The sequence below is a fragment of the Melitaea cinxia genome, chromosome 14, assembly GCF_905220565.1.
Source record: "Melitaea cinxia chromosome 14, ilMelCinx1.1, whole genome shotgun sequence".
In the NCBI taxonomy this organism is placed as follows: domain Eukaryota; kingdom Metazoa; phylum Arthropoda; class Insecta; order Lepidoptera; family Nymphalidae; genus Melitaea; species Melitaea cinxia.
The window spans coordinates 16,627,225-16,652,808 of NC_059407.1; the positions used below are offsets into that span (position 1 = coordinate 16,627,225).

Below are 25,584 nucleotides of genomic sequence, written 5' to 3' on the forward strand. Positions count from 1 at the left end.
CGGCCAGGTAGTCCTGGCCGAGGCGGGTAGATGTTATGAACCAAATGTAGCAACACTAAACTATTATATTATCTATGACAGTTAGTATAGTTTACGAAATGGTTTTATCTATGAGCTGTCATTCGTCACCTTTTGAATTTAAAAAAATTTGCATCGTTTTTCCGGTCTCCGTATAAAAGTTACGCTTTTGTTTGTACTTGTTCGTTCTCGCGAAAAATTATCGCCTTTTGTTGATCGAACCATCCTTTGTTGTTTGAAGTAATTTAATTGTTAATAGCAAATTGTATTCCTTGTATTCCTTGTTGAATTATTGTGAAAAACGTGAGGGAACTACGCCGAACAACGGCCATTTTGATTGCTGGTTCCTGCTTCAGCCCGCCACTTCAGTTAAGTATAATTGATTAGCATTAGACGTAATGATTGGCCAATTATAGTTTGATGTTAATTAAGTTATACCTGGCGAGGCTTCACCGAACAGTATTCAGTGAAACTAAGGTAGGATTTTTATTTAAGACATTGAGTGTTAGCTCTGCGTACTGCAGACAATTGTTCGTCCCGTTCGTACCTGAGATCACGCTTCCACTCGTTTTCAATATGCTCCAGGTCGGACGTAACATGTTAAATTCTCTTTTAAATAAGTAATTATTAATTTAATTAATTTAATTATTTACTTAAAATTTCATACATTAACAGTGATTTAAATCGCGATTTTTTTAGACTAAGTATATGACTACATACACAAATTAACTAGCCAGTTATTAAATACAAATAAATTTCATAACATTTCGTATAGTCTTTAAAACTATTTAATTTATCTTTATTTTTAACCGACTTTAAAGAAAGGGGGAGGTTTTCAGATTGTATTAATATTTTTATATAAGTTACCTCACAATTTGTGTCCTATTTAAGTTTAATCGTACAAGTACATTTTGAGTAGTCTTTGATAACGCGTATTTACTTGATTATTTTTTCATGTACCTACACTGTTAAAAATTTCTTTGGTAAACTTACTAAAAATGTGTGGGAAGTTTTAACGCAAAACAATTTAGTAAATTTACTAAACAGAATGCTTCAACTCAATGTGAGAAAATTACAAAATGTTTTTGGAAATTTACCAAGCAGTTCCAGAAGATTTAAATAGTAATTTTATCATACAGTTTTGTAATTTTACTCAAGAATGTATCATGAAAATGCTTAGTAAATTTACTATGCTGTTTTGTAACTATACTACTTAATTCACTTGAATTGAGTTTGATAAAATTGCAAAATATTTTTGGAGATTTACCAAGCGGTTACAGAAAATTTGATTAGTAATTTTACTATACAGTTTTGTAATTTTATTCAATAATTGATCATAAAAATGTTTAGTAAATTTACTACGCAGTTTCGTAACTACACCAACCAATTCATTTGAATTGGGTTTGATAAAATTACAAAATATTTTTGGAAATTTACCAAGCAGTTACAGAAAATTTGATTAGTAATTTTACTATACAATTTTGTAATTTTAATCGATAATTGATCATAAAAATGTTTAGTAAATTTACTACGCAGTTTCGTAACTATACCAACCAATTCATTTGAATTGGGTTTGATAAAATTACAAAATATTTTCGGAAATTTACCAAGCAGTTACAGAAAATTTGATTGGTAATTTTACTATACAGTTTTGTAATTTTAATCAATAATTGATCATAAAAATGTTTAGTAAATTTACTATGTAGCTTTCTTATTGTACTGTACAATTGATTTCAATTGAGATTTTTAAAACTAGAGACATCTGATGTTATTTTACCAACTTATTATTGTTGCTGTTATTTTATTTTTGATACTTCCTAATATCCTGGAAGTCGTTAATTTAAATAATTTAAACGTTAAAAATATAGGACTTAATTGATTAATTTAAAATTAAATAATTATTTAAAATTAATTAATTTAATCTACCGAATCGATTCACTTCAAATTTTCAGGAAGTCTAAGTTGAGTGGAACCCTTTCGAATGCCACGAGTCTCGTTTCGATCGGTCAAGCCGTTCAAAAGTTATAAGAGGTTTACATGCGTACACACACACATCCACACAGACATACAGACACCCTCGTAAAAATAGTCAGGGAAGCTTTCTAGGGCCTTTAAACGTCGAGATATGATGAAAACTCGACTTTCGAAAAACGGGATAAAACCAATAACTTCCCGATTTTTAAAAAAATTTTTAATTTTTTTAGAGGGAAGTTAAAAATGCTTTATTAATCATAACTTTACTATATATAATTTTCAAATCAAAATTTTACATATAAATATGATATAAAAATATTGATAAATTTTTAATAATTTCAATAATATGTAAATAAACATTTTTTTTTGTAATCTTTCAAGAAACTATGGTAAACCGAAATACTAACAATTTTGGTTCATCTAAAAAAGTAGTTACCCTATTATACTGTTAATTATACAAAACACTGTATAATTTTACAGTCAAAATAATAAAATTAATGAGAAGATTATTGAATTTCCAATGAATTCATTAGAATTCGAATTTAACTATTGTTTCACAATCTTACTAGACCACAGATTAAATTAAAATACGCACAATGTTTGTAAATTTACGAAGCTTGGAAACGAAAGTCGACAGCGTGTTTAGTAAAATTAAACAAGGCTAAAGAAAAATAGTATTTTTTAGTAATTTTACAATACATTGTGTAATTTTACAATAAGAATAGTAAAAATACCAAAAAAATTTTTTGAATTTTCAATAATTCCATTGTAGTTTCAATTACAATATTGTTTTGTAAATTTACAACAAAAGTAGGAATTCAAAACACAAATAATGTTCGTAAATTTAAGGTGCTTGGTATCGAAAATTGATAACCTGTTTAGTAAAATTACACATGGCTACAAGTAGTATTTTTTAGTAATTTTACAATACATTGTGTAATTTTACAATAAGAATAGTAAAAATACCAAAAAAAATTTTTGAATTTTCAATACTTTGATTGTAGTTTAAATTACAATATTGTTTTGTAAATTTACAACAAAATTAGTAATTCAAAACACAAACAATGTTAGTCAATTTAAGGAGCTTGGTATCGAAAATTGATAACCTGTTTAGTAAAATTATACATGGCAACAGACAAATAGTATTTTTTAGTAATTTTACAATGTATTGTGTAATTTTACAGTTCAAATTGTAAAAATAATAACAAAATTTGTAAATTTCTAAACACTTCACAGTAATTCGAATTATAAAATATTTGGTAATTTTACAAAAAAATATAGTATCTCAAATTACTAAAAATTTTGGTAAATCTTCAAAGTTTGTTATTAAAATTTAATAAACTGTTCCGTGAAATTACAATACAAGTAAGATTTATACTCTAAGATTGTAAAATTAAAGCGCATCTTAGCAAATTTTCTCATATGTCTTGGAAAATTACTCAAAATGTGTTATAATTTGAATTCATACACACTGATTAGTAATTTAGCCATCTCATGTTGAGTAAAAAAATGATAATTTTACAAAAATTTTTTACAGTGTACGTTGTATTACTTGTCGACGTAATTGAAGTCGGTTTATTTTTCGTATTCGCAAGCAAACAAAATTATTTATATCCCTCTATGTATTTTTATCTATGTTAGTGTACCTACAAATATAAATAATTAAACGTAACTTGAAAAACATTTTTACATTTGTGCAAAAAGTATAATTATGTAAACTACACCGTTCAATTTACTTCAACAATAAGTTATAATGAGTGAATGCAAAATTATTATTCAAAGCAAAATATTACCATATCTTAATACGTTTTATTCTAGTGATTCACGTTATGAAATTAGTTTTAAGTTTATTGAACTTTATTGGCGTTTACAACAATAACCTTAGGAAAGTAACATAGCCTCATTGAGAATCATTATCTGCTAAACATTACGATGTATTTATCTGTCAAATGTCTGACCATATAAACGTGCTATCTAACAAGCGCACCAAGTTTGTCTAACAGCTGAACAAGTCTCAACTGGAACAAACAGCGCTTGGCAGACCACTTCTAACGTCGATTAGCTTATTCGTACAATGCACAATGACTTTTCTTATGCATATTATATATAAGATTTAGGGGATTAATGGTATAAGTACTAAAAAGGTTATAACTGTATTTTATTTGTATAGCTTGACGACCGCTCTGGTATAGCGGTAAGTATACCGTGTAGGCACTTAAAGCACCGGCGGTGGTGAGTTTGATTCCCACTCGGAGTGGATATTTTTGATGATACAAATATTTATTTCTGGTCGTTTGTTTGTCCACTGGAGAAACGTGTTAAGCTGTCGGCCCCGGTTGTCATCATAGATACCAAATAGCGATCTTTGCAGTAGGTAATATATCCACCAACCTGCAGTGGAGCAGCGTGGTAGATTAAGCTTCAATACTCCTACATGGAGATAGAGGCCTATGCTCCACAGTAGGATATCACCGGCTGCTATATCTAATATTGAACAGAAAACTTAAAAGGTAATAAGCTACTACATACTGAACACATATTATTTCTTTTGATTCTATTTGGACCCTCCTCCTACACAGAGAAAGAGGCCTAGACCCACTTGTGGGACGTTGAAGTCCCATTAAAAAAAATCTCACAAAACTCATAAAAGCATGGACAAATGCAGACCAAATTCTCATACCAAGTTATGGGAGGCTATGAAATCTGTTTATGAGATTTTTTCCGTCACTTCACCATCATCACTTCAGCCTAATATAGTCCACTGCTGGACATAGGCCTCCACAAGTTCGCGCCAAAAATGGAGTGAACTCATACGTTTTGCCCATAGTCACCACGCTGGGCAGGCGGGTTGGTGACCGCAGAGCTGGCTTTGTCGCACCGAAGACGTCTTCCGCCGGTGTATTTCAAAGCCAGCAGTTGGATGGTTATCCCGCCATTGGTCGGCTTTATAAGTTCCAAGGTGGTAGTGGAACTGTGTTATCCTTTAATCGCCTCTTATGACACCCACGGGAAGAGAGGGGGTGGCTATATTCTATAATGCCGTAGCCACACGGCTATTAAATTTTTTCCATAGGTAAGCTGAATCAATATATTATCCCTCCTGTCGAGGGTTCTAATTTGACTACTTTACACATATGAATTTCGTACCCAAACCCGAAGTATGTCTGCCATTAACATTCATTACCATTAATTTGCGGAATTCAAACAAACCCTCTAAAATCCCGGACTTTTGGTGAATTTGAGAGTCCGACGGTGTTTCTGAAAAATTTTATGGGATTTTTAACTTCGACATATAAATTTAACTTGTTTATATTCAACCTGACGCAACATAAATTAAGTTTTAATGTCTTAATACACTATTACATATGTCTTTCGGAAGCCCCCCAAAAGTAGGGAAACATGATAACTAGAATACATTTGTAAAAATGTAGACATTTAATAGCCGTAAAAACAGACGTGAAGCGTAGGATTATTATTCAAATTGGTTGTTATTGCGGTTTTGAATAATGTTACCACTATTACTAATATATGTCTGAAGTGATGGAACGAAACGTCAACAATATTGTTAATTCTGAAGCGCAACTACAAATTTCTGGCAAAAACTCCTTGCTCAACAAATAATATTTATATTACAAAGACTTATCTTTACAGAAGATCACCAAAAATAAATTGCGGTAGACATGTATTACTTTTGCATTTTCACTAAAATCTTAGGACCGTGACAAGAAAAGATTAATCAAAATATACATAAATCGCTGCGTTTGGTCGCGGTCAGCTGATCTTGGTGTCTTGCGTCGACAGTTTATTTAAAGGTTATCGGACAGTAAATCCTTTCTAACGGAGACTACTAAAAACACACATACTAATTTTCATACGATATCTTATATATATAAAAAATATAAGTAGGTTGTTGACGTTCATCTTCATTTATTATAATTTTATTTTAATTTATTCTTTTTAAGGTTACGTTTTTCATTATAAAGATGTTTATTTATTTTTTTCGCTTAAACCTGTAATATCCCACTGCTGGGTATAATCGTCGTCCCCATATAAGGATCAGAGCTTAATCCACCATGCTGCTTCAATGTGAGTTGACGGATTAATTATTTTAGCCAGCTTTTAATAAAGCCGAATTGTGCTTTAAATAAACGAGTTTATCTTCACTAAAATGAAGTGAAAAAAACCGACATACATCAAAACGAAAATTAAATTCTAAAAAATACCAGATCTCGCTCAAAATTAAATGGCACCACACGGAAAGTACCAGCTTTCGAATAAAAAACAGAATGAAAATTATTCGAAAACGGGATATTTACCATGTTTATTATTTTCGCTTTGCGGAGCTCGATATTTCGATGTTGCAGTCAGAACTCTTAACCAGTCAAAAGTACTATTGACTAGCGAAATCAGTCAAAAGTACTTTTGACTGGACAAGTTGGTCAAAAGTGGTTTTGACTGAAAATTATTGGTTATTAGTACTTTTGACTGCAAATTCGCGGTTAAAAATACTTCTGACTGACGCTCTCCGTCAAAAGTAGTTTTAACTGCAAAAAAGCATCAGTCAAAAGCACTATTAACTCGTTAGATGTGAATAAATTTAGTCAAATGATCCTGATAAACCATAATAAATTTATGCCCGCGATCTTCTTGCGACTGCATGTCAATCAGATCGACTTGGCAGCGGCAGTTCATTTCAGTGTGCAGGATCGGTTTCTAAACCTGACCCATCCTTTTCTTGCTTTTCTTCCTTTGGCATACTTCGCACATTGATAAATATATATTAATCATTTCTTTTGTAACATTAGCGTACTTTTTTGCCGTTTCATTCTTAAGTCTATCGCAACCACCACGCTCTATAGAAATATGAGCAGCATCAATAATGTCGTAGATTTCCTCAGCCGGCAAAAATATTTGACAGGTTCTGTGTTTGTAACTAATTTTTTTATACCACAAACTTCAATGATGTTAAAGCGTTGTAGTCTACTGCGCTGTAATGGTGTTTCCTTTTCATTAAATTTCGCGTCTTCCACATCCATTGCAAACTTTTCAAATTTTTCTTTTGTTATCACATTGAAATGACTATCATTCATATCTTCCATCGCTAAAATTCTTTGCAAAAAGCCTACTTTCTTTTTGTAGTCACTCATTTTTGTTCTAATTGATATTGTGCTGATGCACGTTCTCCACTAATAATGAATAATATAAAAGTTTATATGTGCGTTTGTCGTTATTTTTATCGACCACCTTAACTTTTTAAGAGTTTTGACTGATACAACCAGTCAAAACCACTTTTGACGGAATCATTTAGTCAAAAGTACTTTTAACCAGCTCCATTGGGCAAAAGTACTTTTAACTGTTATTTTAGTCAAAAGTATTATTGACTGAAGCAAACGGTCAAAAGTACTTCTGACTGATTTTGCTAGTCAATAGTGCTTTTGACTGGTTAAGAGTTTTGACTGCAACATCGACATTGACTTCGAATGTCTTGATCACGAGACTGAAGTTTGCGGGTAGATGTTGACGGCTTTAGCTGTGTCCGTGCCGGACTACCTCCTTTCTAACACGATTACTGCGTAAACACTGGTTACCCCTACTATTCTTATTTTCACCCCTACCATTGTCACCTGTTTTTTGAACATTCGACATCCGATCCCGTGTTTTGCAGACTTAGACTTTAACTTACTGTGTCGATTCGCGAGTTGTTGGCTATATTTTATGGTGCCGTAGCCACACAGCGACCCCCCCCCTCTTCCCCCTTCTTCCCGTTTCGTGTCGTAAGAGGCGACTAAGAGATAGCAAGGTTCCACTACCACCTTGGAACTTAAGAAGCCGACCGATGGCGGGATAACCATCTGACCGCTGGCTTTGAAAGACACAGGCCGAAGACGGGCAGCAGCGTCTTAGGTGCGACAAAGCCAGCCCAGCGTGACTATTGGCAACACACATGAGTTCACGCATTTTTGGCGCGAACTTGTGGAGGCCTGTGTCCAGCAGTGGACTGCAATAGGTTGAAATGATGATGACAAAAAGAGCTTCCGTTCTTTAAATTAGCACCATAATCAACGATTAATGCTGTCGTCATTTTGATGCCATGGTGTTCCTGTGACTCTATCATCACACTTTCTGTATTTTAATTAAAAAAATTTTTTGGCTATTTATATCGCAAGAGCATATTAAATGCAAATTGTATTCACTGCACTAACGAAGTATTCCTGCATATATTTTCGTTGATGAAAATTTCGTGCTTTGTATATTGAAACTTGAACAAAAAGCGCCGACTTTACATATTGTCTAATACGGTTCACTGAAGCGTATCTGTGAGATTCTATTGTATCAACGAACGGAGGTGCTTAGCCCAAAAAGCCAAGAGCTAAATATCAGAACCGGTTACGAGGAAAGGTTTAGATAACGTATTTTGAACGAAATAAGTACCTTCTTGAAATGCAAAGATTGGAACTATACGAAAGTTTCGCGTTTGTTTTTAAATAACTAGTCCTTAAAACTAAGACCTAATTCTTCATAACTTTGTAATTACTATTATTTATCAACTTGTACAATTATATATTGTTTTCTAATGTTTACGTTTTCACTCATTATAAGGAAATAACTTTTGGAGGAGGTCCCGTGACCATGGTTGCTGTAAAGTATCCGAAACGTCAGGCATCTACGAAACCTAATAAACCGCAATAAAATCAGAAAACGTAGTGTCAATATACAATTATAGATAGTAAATCATTTGTTTATTTGACTAGCCCGTTGACGCAGTTTGTAGTGACACTTCTTTTTGCTCCGAGGGTTGTGACTCCGAGAGGGTTGTTGGTTCGATTCCCACTCCGAGTCTGGGTGTAATACAAATATTTATATATTTATATATGTATTTTTATCGAAAATAAATAAATATGTAGCTATATACCAGTCGGCTTGCTTACTTTAGGAACAGACGACTGTGTGTGTATTGTGTAGATATTTTATATTATTTATTTATATGGAAAACTAACAGCACAATTAACCACATTTGTCTAATATAAATCGCACAAAATTTAATACAAACATTTAACTTTAAATAAACATTTGAAATAGCAAGCATCCAATTGTTGTACTAATTATTTGTTACTTACGTTAAGGATATTCAAAAAAAAAAAACTCCAGTCCAGAAACGCTAGAAAAGTCAAACAATTAATCTGTGCCTACGTTTGAACGTATAGCCAGTTATTTCTAGATCGGAAACTGGTAAAATCCGGATAAAACGTGATCGAACCGATACCTCTGGTCGATTCGTCGTAACGATCAGATATTATGAGATAATATCGAAAGCCATCTCCCATCTGTAGTCGCGTTAAACGAGAAACAATGAGCGCCAATAAAATTTGACGGCTACCTTCGTGAGGCTTCTAATGCTATGGAGTTTGGTTGTCGGTTTTGAAATGAATAAATATTTTTGTGGTTCATTTTTTATTCGAAATACAAAATAGCTAATAAATTAAATTAACATAATTTAGTATTTGTTGAATTAACTCATTAGTTTGTATATGTATCGTCAAGTATAGGCTAATGACTAGCCCGTTGCGTGGCGCAATTGACAGTGAGTGAACACATGACCACTTTCGAAACAGGCGACTGTGTCTGTATGTTAAATATAAATAAATTTGATAGCGATATATTTGCAGTCCATATCGTTTGATATCTTCGATTATAAACATTCATTATTTATAACTTTAGAATCGAATGTAGGTAAATATTTTAAAGGGGAAAATATTTATAATACTATATCGCTAACATTTGAATATCATTCGAAAGTTTTTAAAAGTAAACATATCTTCAAAATAATAGTTTTCGACGGAAACAGGGCTCACTAAAATCTTTCCTGTGTTCAGTTCAGAACTGCGGACAGTATTCCAGTTACAAAACCGAATACTCCTTATACCGAAATGGCACTTTGTTTAAAGTGTTTTCGAGTAGTTTTAGAACATTTACGGAGTATATTTACATATCTTGTACCAGCTACAGCTCGCGATTTCACCCGCCTAATTTCCAACACTTTGAAAATTGGTGGTTGGTCACTCGCCTGCCCATGGTGACTATGGGCAACATACACGAATACACGCCGTTTTTGGCGTGAACTTGTGGAGGCCTAGTCGAGCAGTGAACAGCGATAGGCTGAAGTGATGATGATGATGAGTGATGAATAATATTGGGATATAGGTTTCATTACAATCAGTTCAGTAACAACCGTTCATGCATTTTCACAAACATTCGCATTTATTATTATAAACCTCACTCAGTAAGATTGTATTTGCGTAAATAATATGGCGTTAAATGTTTCAGAATCCCCAAATAAATATAGGTATATCTTCCCATAATGATTTCCCGTCGAGTGTAATGGTGCATTCTTTTATTATTTTTAATACAATACTGCTAGCCTACAACGCAGATCTAACGACTAATTGTTACTTTCATTAAGGTACAACAATATAATAACATAGTAATGAGTATAGCTTCATCTTGGCCATAGAATTGATAATCGATTGCACAATCTTGCTACATTGAAATTGATATCGAGACAAAATCTCTCTTAAAAATATTCTGTAAACGTATGAATTCAGCGTTCAAGTTTTCCAATACACGAAATAAAATATACGAAGTCGCGAATGAAAATTATTGCGAAACAATTGTCAGACGACATCTGTTTTCGGTTTCGAAATCGAAATATTAGCTCTCTCGACCAAAATCGTATTTCATTCGGGAGAACAGAAAATAAACTGAATATTTACTGGAATAATTTTGAAAGTTCTGGATATTGTTTGACCAAACCACTGAAGCGATGTATCATATGTATAAAGAAATTAGTATAGTTATAAATAAAAGGTTTTTAAAGTCTGTTTGTAGAATATATACAGTGGCGTGAAAAAGTTTTGGGTCACTCTTTTTTTTTTTTTTTTTTTAAATATATAGACTAGCGCTTGACTGCGATCTCACCTGAAGGCAAGTGCAGATGCAGCCTAAGGTGGTGCGCGCTTGCCTAGAAGATGCCTATTCACTCTTGATTTAAAGATACCCAAGTTATAGTTCGTTGGAAAAACGGAAGCCGGAAGGGCATTCCAAATTTTTGCGGTGCGTATTAGGAACGAGGAAGCAAATCGTTTAGTGCGAGATCGTGGGATTTCAACCACATAGCGGTGCAGATTCATGCGATGCCTTGCGATTCGGTGGTAGAAAGGTGATGGTAGAACCAAATTGTATAGTTCTAGAGCACACTCTCCGAAATATAATCTGTAAAATACCGACAAACAAGCAACCTTGCGCCGATGTTCGAGACTTTGAAGTCTAGAGCGAACCACTCTGTTTTTTCAATACAATTCATTAAATATTTTATTTTTATACTCGTTCTTTTTTTGGGTCATTTGAGATGGCCGAAATATAGACAATAACCTAAAAAAATAATAATAATAATTTTACTTATACCACGGGAAATAACTTTCGTTGGTGTGCAGAAGTATTCGGCCACTGCAATTCACGCGTTCGCTGCACCTTTCTAGACGAAATATTTTTTAAATTTTATTTCTCATTTGTTTCGAACGCAAAATTCTATATAAATGTCTGAATAATTACTGTTATTTTTACTAGAGTGCCGAAAGCACATATATTTATACTTTTCAAATAAATTAAATATGTATATACACATGTATTTTTAGATATTACACCCAGATTTTGAGTGGTACCACAAAGCACCTTCTAATCGTCATCTTATAAACTAACAATTTAATTATCGTTAAAACTGTACTGCCTATTGTATCACCAACCAGCTGTACCTACAATATATTTATAACACCATAACATAACAATTGTAATTTCTTTTTTAAAAATATTTACAAAATGTGTAGTTTTTTAGTAAATCTGATTTTATTGGCGTCTCGTAGTAGTCTTCAATGACTGTATTTCGTATTCCGCTAGTTTGTAAAATCGTACGGAAAATTCGTTGATATCGTTATGTTTCGTAAATCCGTCATCTTCCCCCTTTTCTTATACCTCCTTCATTTTCATATAAATCAATAGTAAATTGTAATAATGCAACTCCACACTGCTTTGTTTTCGTATCCACTTCTACGGAAAAATATATTGTTATATCAAAGAGTTTCTGATGTCGGAAGTAGTAAAACTTACTTTAAAACATTCTTTGGAGTTAAGAAAAGCTTGAGAGAAATAAAATATACATACCTACTAGAGATAATGCGAGTTATCAAGTCATATTATCCCTCGAAAATGTTGTGCAAAGTGGCTCCTAGCTGATGCGACCTACCGTCTAAATATTTATTAAAATGATATTCAGGAGAGCGCCTTATATCGAGCTCATCTGGGGCTCTATTCAGACCGTGGAAATGTAGGATTTAGTGCATTCGCCCAATACGGTTTAAAAATATTTCGAAAAAGGAACTATAGCATTAATCTTATAAGATAACATATTTTTGTCAGTTTGCAATTAATTCCTACTAATAATATATCATTTAAATATAATTTTAAATAAACTTCACGCACTTACTTTTTTTCTTTTTTTTTATTATATAAGTTTTAACATCCGTGGGCTCTTAAATGCCTATGCCTTTATTATTTACTTTTAAATTTTCAAAGCGTTGAGGCGTATTATTTTCAACACTGCATGCTTCAAATTGGAAACTAAAGCTTATTTTCTCTAATTTGATGGTGAGATATATATATATTATGTACGACTATGGTTATTTTTTTTTTCACGTACTTACTAACCCTTAGAAGTATTTACTTACATCTTTCATGGGGAGTCCGGAATTTTGTTAATAATGTTACTGAAAAATCGTTGGGTAGCAAATGTTGATTGTGTATTCGAAGAATTTTAATAATAATGTTCACAAGTTAAAAGATGAAACGGCTAGATGCTTTTTTATTATTTTTACTTTTCTTAACGTTTATATTTAAAAAAAAATCTTAATAGAAAAAAGGTTTAATCTTTTTAATATCTAATGTTTTAAAATCATAGCTAGTAATATTAATTATAATGTTAAAATTTCAATAAATATTTTAAGCAACTATTTTTGTACAAATAAATTTTGTAATATAATATTTGTAATTTCGAAATCATTTCCATATTTGTGGTGAAAAATCACTATCTGTGATAACAGTCAGAGCATACTCCGGTTGTTATCATAGACACCTAATACTATCGCTAATCACTGTCCGAAAGTTATAATCCAACGAGGCGCGTCTTCACGGCTCGTTGGATTACGGAACGGACTAACCTTCAATACTTTTCCTATACATATATACAAAAAGCCTTTTGCCATCAGTGGATTGCTTTTTTTTCCGATTTTTATATGACCCTGTAACCTCAGTCTTGACAAACATTTCACACTTAGAAGTCTTGATAAAAGATATTTTAAATAAAATCTTAGTTCGTTGGATTTCTCATACGAAACTTTAAGGTTCCCGATCGCTATAGAATTGCTCTCCAACTGGTATTTAGAATCGAACTTCGTGTTTTACTTTTGCCTTTCTATTAAATGAAAAGTTTTCATATGTGTATAAGAGCTGCTAGCATTTTGTCTGTTTTGGGCGATTTTGTATTATTTTTAACTAACTAAAATAATAGTCTCAATTAGATTTTTTTTATGTATCTTACCTTAGAACTTTTGACTGGTTGGACTAATAACGATGATTTTTTAATCAAAAAATAAAAAGTGACGTCATTATTTTTTTTTGTCGTAGTCGGAATTTTGTTTTAAACTTTTTTCTTGTTTAATTTTGCATCTTGAAATAATATTTAAACTTTAGTTTTTAATTATTACTAGGTTAATACAATAAACGACATCACTCTGTCGTGGACCGAATTCTCATCGTCGTGTAATTTTATTTCATCTTACGTCGGGACGTTCTTAAATAATTAAAGTCTGTTTCTGCGGAACTCAACGTTCCTTGGACTTAAAATCTTTCTCCATTTCAATGTTTCATTTTATAATTTTATTATCTTGATTATAATTCATTTGAGCAAAAATTAAAAAGAGAATTTACTGTACATTAACTAATCGTTACATCATTTTAAGTGCAATTTTATATAATTATGGTTTAAGTTACAAAACTTTATACAAGATGTCATTATCTGTGACTCTGATGACTATTAACAACCGCTCTGGTGCAGTTGTGCGTCGTAGCATACGCGCCAAAACATCGACGGTTAGCGGGTTCGACTTATTATTATTGTAATTTGTATTTGCGCAAATATTTCTTTCCGATTTGAAAGTCTGTCCTTGTGGGTCTCCCCAACGTATCTCGGAGAGCACGTTAAGCTGCTGGTCCCAATTGTTATCATATACACCTGATAGCGATTGTTATTCATAGTTGGCAATATATCCGCTAACTCGCGGTGGAGCAGCGTGGTCGATTAAGCTCTGATACTTCTCCTATATGGAGGAAGAGGCCTATGCCCAGCAGTGGGCTATTAAAGGCTGAATCGACATGTATATCTCATAAAAGTTTAGCGATGAAAACGCAACGGGATACTTTGAATTTGCACAACACCTGTCTGGTTGGAGGATCCTCCAACCAGACAGGTGTTGTGTCTGGCGGGCTAACGCCCCGACGGTTGTTGTCGAGATCTTGTATATATACTTAATCACTTTGAAAACTCTGATAGCGCGATGTAGCATACGTCAGTTTTCTCTAATTACGTAGTTTGTAGTCGTTCGTATTTCGCGCGATAGATGTCGCCACAGATATTACATATATAAACTCAAGTTTTTGTTATTTTCAGGCGACACAATATGCCCGAGCGGTATGTTTCGGTGCCCGGAGGGCAAGTGCATCCCGGCGTTGTGGGTGTGCAACTACCAGCGCGACTGCGAGAAGGGCGAGGATGAATTCCAGTCTTGTCGTAAGTAACTTTTTATAACTGATATTGGTATAAGCTAAACGAAAATAATTGTTTGTTTTTATAATAATTGTGTTTGCTCGCAAACGAAAAAAAACTGACTTCAATTACATCGACGAGTAATACAACGTAGATCGACGAAAAAATAGTCAAGTAACTACGCGTTATCAAAGATTACTCAAAAAGTAGTTATCAGATCTCAATAAAATTTATATGTGACCATATGACAAACATCAGCTTTCGATTAAATTAAAAACTATTAAAATCGGTACACCCAGTAAAAAGTTATTGCGGATTTTCAAAAGTTTCCCTCGATTTCTCTGGGATCCCATCATCAGATCCTGGTTTATCTCCTTTTCAACAAAAAAAAGAATTATCAAAATCGGTACATCCAGTAGAAAGTTATGCGGTATTTTTTGGGAGTCGGTTAAAAAAAAGTGTGCCACACGACTGAAGTAAAACAAACAAAACGTAACTCTCTCCCATTCTATCTTCACTAACTTATAGCTCTGCACCTACAAGAGACACAAAGACCTTTAAACGCAATATAGAACGTATAGATCTAAATACTTATACAGTTTATTAGACACTAATTTTTTTTTAATAACTAGGTCGGCAAACAAGCTCACCTGATGGTATGTGATTATCGTTGATTGCAAGCGCGTTGCCAACCCTATCTCCAATTCCCTCCCAGGAACTCTGGTCACCTAATTCATCACAGGAACACAACACTGCTTGAAAAAAGTATTATTTAGCTGTGATATTCTGTAAGATCAAGGTACCACCTCAGTCGGGCTGCTCCATATTTTGAGCGGGAAATCTCCTGCTGTGCCCTACCCCAGCTAAATTATCATCTATACAGTTCAGAACACGTAACCATCAAAATAAACAGCTTCACTACGATACCCTGTGCAAAGACCAGAAGTTGGCGTAACGTATGTAGTTTTCCCGACCGTTAGCACAACTGCACTGTCATTTAATCACTGCACCAACGTGTCCTAAAAACTCGAAATAATGCATGTCATTATAAAACATATAATAACACGTAAAAATAATATTTTATGCTAATTACTTGATCAATTTGCATATTTTCTCTCTCATTTGCATCACTTTCCTGCCATTTTAAATGCACTTAACTTTTCTCATTTAATTTGTAGTTTAAAAATGATTTACAAGATGAAAAGTTAAGATTCATAATTCACGCCCGATTTGAAAGAGCTATGAAATGTTCAAATGAATGAAAATATTTTGAATTGAAATGAAGTGAAATGAAAGAAGTGTCTTTCTTTATTTTATGAAATAAATTAATGTTAAAAAAAAAAATTTTAATAACTAGGTCGGCAAACAAGCGTACGGCTCACCTGATGGTAAGCGATTGTCGTAGCGTATCGAGGTCTGCAACATCAGAAGTATCGCAAGAGCGTTGCCAACCCAATCCCCAATTCCCCCCAGGAGCTCTGGTCACCTTACAGAAACTGTTTGTAAACAGTATTATGTAGCTGTGTTCTGCCGTAAGGTCAAGGTCGGGTTGCTCCGTATTTTGAGCAGGAAATTTCCTGCTGTGCCTACCTCATTTTAAAAAAATCCATTAGTCTTTCATTTTGAATATAATATATGTAGGAATGTCATGGTGCTGTAGTTAGTTCCTACATCGGTTCGTATATCGCCCGTAAATATTTGTATAAACACAATTATCCACTCCGAGCGGAAATTGAACCCGCGACAGTCGGTGTTTAGACGCCGACACGGCACTAATAAAATAAAGTTGTTAGCTAATTAAAACGAAAACGTTGAATTTTTAAGTACCTGTTTTATCCTACTGATAAAACTTCTAAGAAACTTATGTAGATAAATTTTATCAGCAGCTAATGATACAAGTAACAAAAGCACCACAGACAAGAACTCGTAACAATATTATAGTTTTCATATTATAGTAAAACAAACAGGTTATCTATAATTAGATCATTAATATCATTAATGAAATGTGAATTCGTCGACCCAACGATTCGAAATTGAATCAGTTATAAGCGTAATATTTCCATTATTCAAAAGATACGTAACGCCATTATGGCTGAATAAATGACGCCCATCGACTGACTAATTACGAGATAGAGGTAGGAACACACTGGCGGGTGATCGGCGGCGGAATTAAGCGCTTACAAATTATTAAAAGTGTTTAAATAAAGTGATTATTAATTAGTGATATTAAGTGAATAGTGATTTTAGGAATGCCTACCCGGACATGTTGGATATCATCCGTCAATGGGTTCCCCTGCGATACCAACAAAAAAAAGTATCATCTTAAGTTGGTTCTTATATATTAGTGGTAGGTACATAATGTTATTGTTAAGGACACACAAAGAAACTAGCGCCATCTAGCGGCAACCATTGAAACCACGCAAAGACAGCGACCGCATGAAACTCTCTACTCAATACTAGATGGCGTTAGAGGAACAACTGTGGAACTATATAGAAGCATAGTCTCGAAAACCGGGTACATGCGCGAACTTTCCAGAATGGTCTGGGCCTCGTCTCGGCCGATATAAATAGCTGCAGCGAGGCGAGCGAGTGCAGTTCAGTTTGAGCGATCTTCGAGGCGACTTCAAGAGTGAAAAATAGTGATCAAGAGTGGTACCAGCGAGACCTACGACATTGGCTACGACATAGGACCTTGTTAGTGCTTAGTGTTTGAACCTAGTGCTTTGTGTTGGACCTAGTACTTGTGAATAAAGTCTTGAAAAGAGTCAGCAGGTCTTTCTCTCCAAATCCTTCGAACCCTAACACGTAACAACTGGTGTCGGAAGTGAGATTTGGAGATGCCATTGACTCCGAGAGAAGACTTTAAGGACGTCAAGGGCGTCAGGACAAGGGCGCAACGAGCTGCGGAGGCCACACCTACTGGGGACCAAGCTCCGCCCACCGTGGACCAAGCCCCGCCCACTGACCCCGCCTATCATGCCACGCCCACTGACCACGCCCACCAGGCCCCGCCCACCCGGGCTCAGGCCCCGCCCACTCGGGCTCAGGCCCCGCCCACTCGGGCTCAGGCCCCGCCCACTCCGAGTCAGGCCCCGCCCACTCAGGCTCAGGCCCCGCCCACTCGGACACCGGCCCCGCCCACTCGGGCTCAGGCCCCGCCCACTTTGTCTCAAGCTCCGCCCACCGGACCCGCACACCTTACCACGCCCACCAGTGACACCGTAACTTCTACAGACTCTCAAGTGGCTCTTCAATTAGGAAGTTTAATTAAATTAATGGAGCTGCAAAGGGCTGAAATTCGTGCTTTGCAAGAATCACAAGAGCAGCAAAGGGTTGAAATTCGTGGTGCTTTGCAAGAATCACAAGAGCAAACACGTTTCAAATTGCAAGAATCACAAGAGCAACAAAAAGAGCTCCAAGAAAAAACGCTTTGGGCTGTAAAAGATGTTAGTGACGCGGTGACTAAGCTTCGAAAAGATGTCGACGTAGTGGAAGAACGAGTTACCGGGTTAGGATTGGATGTTGAAAATGTGAAAACCGGCCTCACTGAATTACAGAAGAAAGTGGTGCGTCTTGAAACCACGGGAGCCGCGATGTCTAGTGGAAGTACCGGAGTGGCGCAAGGACCAAGAGTGAAAGTGCCTCCATACGACGGTACTACTCCGTGGAACGCTTATCGTCAACAATTCCAGACGGTTGCTACTGCCAACGGATGGACGGAAGAGCAATGCCTGACCGCTCTCACTGTTGCGCTCAGAGGGCAAGCTTTGTCGGTTCTGGAAGCACTGCCACAGACAGGAAACGGGTTCCACGGCTTGATGGAGGCACTTGAATCCCGATACGGAGAGCGACACCTGGAACACGTGTTCCGTGCCCAACTGCGTGACAGAGTCCAACGCTCAGGAGAAGGACTACAACAATGGGCGTTGGAAATTGAAAAACTCGTCAGGAAGGCACACCCAGGAGCCGACACCAAGATGGTAGACACGAATATTGTTCAAGCATTTGTCGACGGAATCAAAGACCTGGAGGTCAGAGCTGCAGTGAGGCTTCGACACCATACCTCGTTAAAGGAAGCATTGGCGCATGCTTTGGAGGTAGAGGCTGTTCGCCATGACATACGGCAGACTCATAAGATCCGCGAGGTCTCTGAGGAAGTTAAGGAGGTCAAGGCTCCTACGAAAAAAAGCTATGGAGTCATGTGCTACAAATGCGGCGAAAGGGGCCATCTTCAGCTCAACTGCCCGCAGAAGGAGACCCAGATAGCAAGGATGAAAAGGATCGAGGAAGAAATAGAGGAGCTGAAGAAACGAGGGACTTCGTCCCCTGCCCGGGAGCAGGGAAAAGAATAAAAACCAGATACGACCGGAAATCGAACACGAGCGGCTTCAAGGAAGGGTCACTGGTGTGGCTGCATAACCCAACCCGCCGGAAAGGGAAATCGCCAAAGTTGCAGACCAAGTGGGACGGTCCATACAAAGTGGTTACCCGACTGAATGATGTGACTTACAGGATTCAAAAGCAACCAAGAGGGACATTCAAAGTGGTACACATAGACCGTCTGGCGCGTTACCATGGCAGTAACAACGATGCTCGGGACGAGCATCTCTAAGAGGGGAGTAGTGTTAAGGACACACAAAGAAACTAGCGCCATCTAGCGGCAACCATTGAAACCACGCAAAGACAGCGACCGCATGAAACTCTCTACTCAATACTAGATGGCGTTAGAGGAACAACTGTGGAACTATATAGAAGCATAGTCTCGAAAACCGGGTACATGCGCGAACTTTCCAGAATGGTCTGGGCCTCGTCTCGGCCGATATAAATAGCTGCAGCGAGGCGAGCCAGTGCAGTTCAGTTTGAGCGATCTTCGAGGCGACTTCAAGAGTGAAAACTAGTGATCAAGAGTGGTACCAGCGAGACCTACGACATTGGCTACGACATAGGACCTTGTTAGTGCTTAGTGTTTGAACCTAGTGCTTTGTGTTGGACCTAGTACTTGTGAATAAAGTCTTGAAAAGAGTCAGCAGGTCTTTCTCTCCAAATCCTTCGAACCCTAACACGTAACATTATAATTAATAAATCGTTTAAAGTTTCATCCACCTTTTGTGAAATGGTTTAGTAAAATGAATGGCTTGAAATAAAAAAAATTATAATTGAATCTTCATCTAGAAGTACTCATAGCGTGTATTAAAATATCACGCTATGATTCAAAATGGAACACTATGACCAAATACTAATACGAGCGGAACCATAAGCATGTCTAGTCTATAATAACTGTATATTTTAATTATGATTACATCTAAATAATATATTCATTTTTCAAATAGAGCATTAGAATTTGTCTAAACGTTAATGAACATATTTTGGAATTATTATTTTTTCAACAAATAAATATATATGTGAATGTGTGTCCATGTCTTATTATTTAAAGGAGAGATTAACTCTCAACAAATCAATCTCCATAAAATATTACAACAAGATATACAACTGAACCAACGCCAGATAAAACGAAATTTTTATTTCATGTAAAAAATAATTAAAAATATACATAAAATATACATATTAATCAAATCATCGAAAGCTATTGTAAACGTGAGAACTCGAATGCAATATTTTCTGAAAAAGCGAGACGAATCGAATCAAAACATCGCAGTTTCATTCAGTGCCCTGCCAATATATCACGTGCGAAACTTTAAAACAATAAAACTTAATTGCGCGTACATTGCGGCGGTGTACTCGCGGTTTTAAATACTTTAATTTTACACCTTGTGGCCCACGGATTAAGGGTTAAAATGGTAAATTGTTAAAGTCAAGTACAATCCACCAATTGAGTACCCCAGTCACTTACATGGTTGCGATTGTTCGTGATTAACTAGCTATATCTTTAAGCTAGGTCTACACATGAATGAGATTTATAATAAAACAATAAATAACAAACGAAAAATATATAATTGTTTAACAATAAAGCTATTGGGCTTTATACAATTTATGAAATAAAGCTAGTCAAATCAATATAACAAAGAAATCACATCTACAATAGACTTTGTACAATGTTGATAAAGTATCTCAAATTCTCGTCAAAGTCGGATCAAACCTGTTTAAACCGGTTTGAAACGGAGTAAACGAAAGAGAACAGGCTGAACACCAGTCATTGAGAATTATACCGTATCGCACGAACGACGTCCTTTGTGAAGGTCGAAAAAAATCGGGACAGAAATTCGAGCTCTTCGCGTGTATAAAACGTATAGATACTCGTAACGCCGCGTCACTTCCCGCACGTGAATGTCCCGCTTAATCCCGTCACCATTGTTGCGCTCGTTGACATGTAATTTTTCGTGCGCATTCTCCAGAGCGAACCAAAATGGTCGACTGAACCGGGAAAAATAGGCTTAGCGCGTGTCATGTGTCAAATGAACGTAATGGCTACGATGCTTTGTAGCACTCGAGGACGAAACTCGGATTTCCTTTACGAAAGGCATGTTCAACTATTTTAACAGTTTATATTGAAATAAAACGGTTTTAAATTTTAAACTTCCACGTATTAAAATATACCGCATATTAAACCTAAAATTATTATTCTAAGACCATTCGAGTTTTATGCGTGGAATACTAATTGAAAAGACCAAAGAATGATCATGATTCAGAGCACCGAGAGATTAAACAGTAAATCGTTTTTGAATCATTCGAGAGAATTCGCGTAAATTCAGTCGGAGTTCTGATAAGGACCTTCTATACACGAGCGCTTCGACTAGAGCCCTCCAAGTTGATTGATGGCCGACACTGATTACAGGTCGGTCTCGACCTTTGTACTAATGACGGTATACGATTGATCCCTTCTCTGTGCTTTGAATATTTATTGACTCGGCTCGTTTTCCCGGAGTGCACTGAATAACGGCTGACGTTTCAACGACTCTCATTGTTATCGTGACCGCCTCGTTACTTATCTCTTGCACGATCAACTTCGTTCGTCTCATAAATTTTCTTTTTCTTTCTAACTTCAGACTTGCACTTAAAACTGTTAACTTGTTTAACTTAGGTTTCATTTCATTTTATTTTCAACAATGCATTTAATGTTATTGTGATACAAAATTTACTACCTAGTCTGAATTGGTCCATCTGAAGTTTTCTCACCTGTCAAGATAAATTAGTCTTATTGCAGTAAATTGCATTAATTCTAACATTGAAACCTTTTTTTATTCACAGCGCCCCCGGAGTGCGAGGTGGGCCAGCTGACATGCGGGCAGTACGTGTGGAACAAGACGTACTGCATCCCGCCGCACTACCGGTGCGACATGCGAGTTGACTGCGTCGACGGCACCGACGAAGCGGACTGCGGTGAGTAAACACCCTCATAGCACTTAGCATAACCAGGGTCCTCACCTGAAAGTTTAACTTGCATGGTATTCTACCCATCTCTGTGTGTAAATATATGTCTTTAATTCACGGGAAAGTAAATAACTTAAATGTCTAAATACATCCATTAATAGAAACAATACAAAGCGTTATCTGGCATAGTTGGGTGATATTTTTTTATCGTGACTTAAATTAATTTTAAAACTACAACATTTTTGTATATTGTCATTTGTAAAACTGCTTTGACAGACAAATAAGTAAGTCCTTGTTATTCTAATACAGTTTATGCGGATAACTCTTTTTTGTTTACTGAAAAATGAAATAACTATTATATATTCCTGTGAAACTGCTAGCCCTAACGGTCAGTGTTACCCACTAAAAGGAAATGAAAACTAATTTAATGAAACGCGACCCAGTTTAGTACCTACAAAGCTATAATATAATTTAGATGACAAATTGTTTTACATTTTAGTTAAACTTCCAATGTAATATTATTAATTTTATTCATGTTATATTTTGTTTCTGAAATTTTATTTTTAATGTACAAAAATAAATGATCGACACTAAAAAACATTTTTAAGAGCCCACATTAAACGGACCTTTAGGCCACCACAACTATAAGACTATTATTTATATAGAAATATCAAAAGTAAGGCTAAAACGCAAGCACTAATATATCCTTATTAATGCAAGAAATTTCTTCCATGACACCCGAAAAGAGCAGACAAATTCAAGAAGATAATACATGCCGAAAAAAATAATACGCTTATGCGTATAATTACAGCATAAACGCGTTGGCATTGCTCCTGATGTTGCGGTTCCAAAAATTACACTATCCACTTCCTATCAGGCAAACCGTAGCCTTGTTAGCATTCGTTGTAAAAAAAAAACTATAACCCACTCATCTTCAAGTTATCTAGGAAATCAGTAATAAATGAAGTGAGTGGGATGCTAACTGATAAAGTTGGAATCGAATGCTGTACACATGACAACGCTCCGCCGCGGAACGTATTAAAACTTTGCTTAGTTTCCTTGACGCGTCCTCGGAGGTTTGAGCGTTGCGTCGCCCAAATCCTTCGCGGAAAATAATCGAAGTTTCGAACTGTATTTATCTGACTGTACCTCAATATATAAATGTGCAATGACTATTATTTTTATTCTACTATTGTGGCAAATAAGTGTGCGGATTGTCTGATCAGAAGCGGTTACTGTAGCATATGGTCTTCTAGAGTCTATGGAGGTCTAGGAGAGCGCAAAACTGCGCATTCTCAAGTCTGGCTACACTTCACACAAACACTTCACTATTTGAGAGCAGTCTTATTTGGCTGTGATCTTCTATTAGGTCGATGTGCTTCTCCAGTCGGGTAGCTCCAGATTAGCCTATATTTCCTGCTGTGGCTATTACCATATATCAATTGTACCCACCTAAAATTTCTTGTCAATAAACGATATTCTTTTCAAAATACTTTTTAATTTTTTTTTTGTTTGGTTATAAATTTGGTGTAACAATAATATCCTAGTAATTTTACCAATTTTTCTTTGGTCTGTCGAAGGACGATTAGGAATTTTATGGCTTTAGATATTCTACTTATCAAGCAGAAGTCTGGTGCTTTCAGAGGCAGGTGTCAAAACCCAACACGGGTGATACCTTCTTCTATGCCCAGTCCAATTTAATATTTACTTTCTATAAGTTCCAAGGTGGTAGTGGAACTGTTCTGTCGGAAGAGAGGGAGTGGCTATATTCTTTAATGCCGTAGCCACACAGCAAATTTATTTTACAAATTTATTTATTTTGCCAGAATATGTTACACAGGTGGCAAATGTAAAGGTTTAAGTAACATATTCTATTGATTTTTTCGATGTGCGAAAATTCAGAAAATACGTTCTTGAATATTACTAAATACTTTCTATTTTAAAATACACTTTCTTTAAGTTTTGTTTGATTAACAAATTAGTTGTGACGTTTTATCTGGATGGAAACTGGATGCCGTAAGTTTTAATGAAGTGGAAATTGGATTCTAAACTTGGATTCAACGGCTAAGAAATGTTGTGATATTTTTGTTTCTATTTCAACTCGGAAAGGGTTGGGATGCTATAGTTGTTTTTTTACTTTACTGGTTTTTTGTCTGAATAATACATAACTTCGATGAATATTTTTAAAAATACATAAGTTTGTTTTTTTTTTTGTTTGTTTAAGAACGAGGATTTTTAGTATAAATTACTGAGATAAACGTCGCATTCCTCTAAACGTATAACATAATATCTGTGTGTACATATAAACGTATAATATCTGTGTGGCTACGGCAATAAGAATATAGTGACCTCCTCTCTTCTTGTGGGTGTCGTAAGAGGCGACTAAGGGTTAACACAGTTCCACTACCATTATGGAACTTAAAAAGCCGACCGATGGTGGGATAACCATCCAACTGCTGGCTTTGAAATATACAGGCCGGAGACGGGCAGCAGTGTCTTCGGTGCGACAAAGCCAGCCCTGCGGTCACCAACCCGCCTGCCCAGCGTTGTGACTATGGACAAAACACATAAATTTACGCCAATTTTGGAACGAACTTATGGAGGCCTATGTCTAGCGGTAGACTGCGATAGGCTAAAATGATGATGATGATGATGATGATGATGATGATGATAATTTATTTATTATTTGACCTTTTTTGATGTTTGTCCTATTCAGTCTTGTAAAACATGTTTTAAATATTACAATTTTTTTTTCGTATCTCGTTCTATATTATATGTGTGAATAATGCAAACGGATGTTTGTGTATGTATGCGTGCTTCCGAATCATCGATAGAGTGTTTCATCCTTTTAGAAGTTCATTCCGTTTATTTTGTATGTTCTCTAATTTTTAAAACGATACTTCACCGTACTAGGAGACAATGAATGTAAAGAGTTTATCAGTTGTTTATTTACTGTTTCATAACAAACGTTAATGACCAAAGACTGACGTTTCAGGTTAATATTTAAAATCATAACAGTTGCAGGCGTATTTGTACGCTCGACCGATTCCGTCTCGATTCCCGGCGCGGAGAAAGTTTTAATGGGCGTCAATTATTTTATTCTTTCCTCCACGGTCGTCGACTTCGCACTTTTTGATACAATAACGGAACGGCGCTGCAATTAGTTCCCCGGAGGTGACATAGAAATTATTAACAATAAAACGTTAATCTGTATTGTTTCGTGACAAAGAATTGTTCTTTTTAACAAATTTTAATATAATTTCCTCAGTTCAGCAGATTTCTACTTTGTGTATAACGTTGATATATAAAGCATTCAAAATAACTTTTGATTTCTAAGCTAGACACTCAATTTAATAAAGGTAGTATTTTTTAAAGTTCAGCTGCAAATTTAT

At 35.6% G+C, this 25,584-nt stretch overlaps 1 protein-coding gene across 1 annotated transcript in view; it reads left to right on the forward strand.

Annotated features, from left to right (window-relative positions):
* The window catches only part of LOC123659526 (low-density lipoprotein receptor-related protein 2), a 278,192-nt gene that overhangs the window by 210,816 nt on the left and 41,792 nt on the right, over nucleotides 1–25,584 (forward strand). The window contains exons 2-3 of the mRNA XM_045594737.1: nucleotides 14,768–14,887; nucleotides 22,070–22,201. Of these exons, the coding sequence (XP_045450693.1) occupies nucleotides 14,768–14,887; nucleotides 22,070–22,201 (252 nt within the window). The remainder of the gene's footprint in view (nucleotides 1–14,767; nucleotides 14,888–22,069; nucleotides 22,202–25,584) is intronic.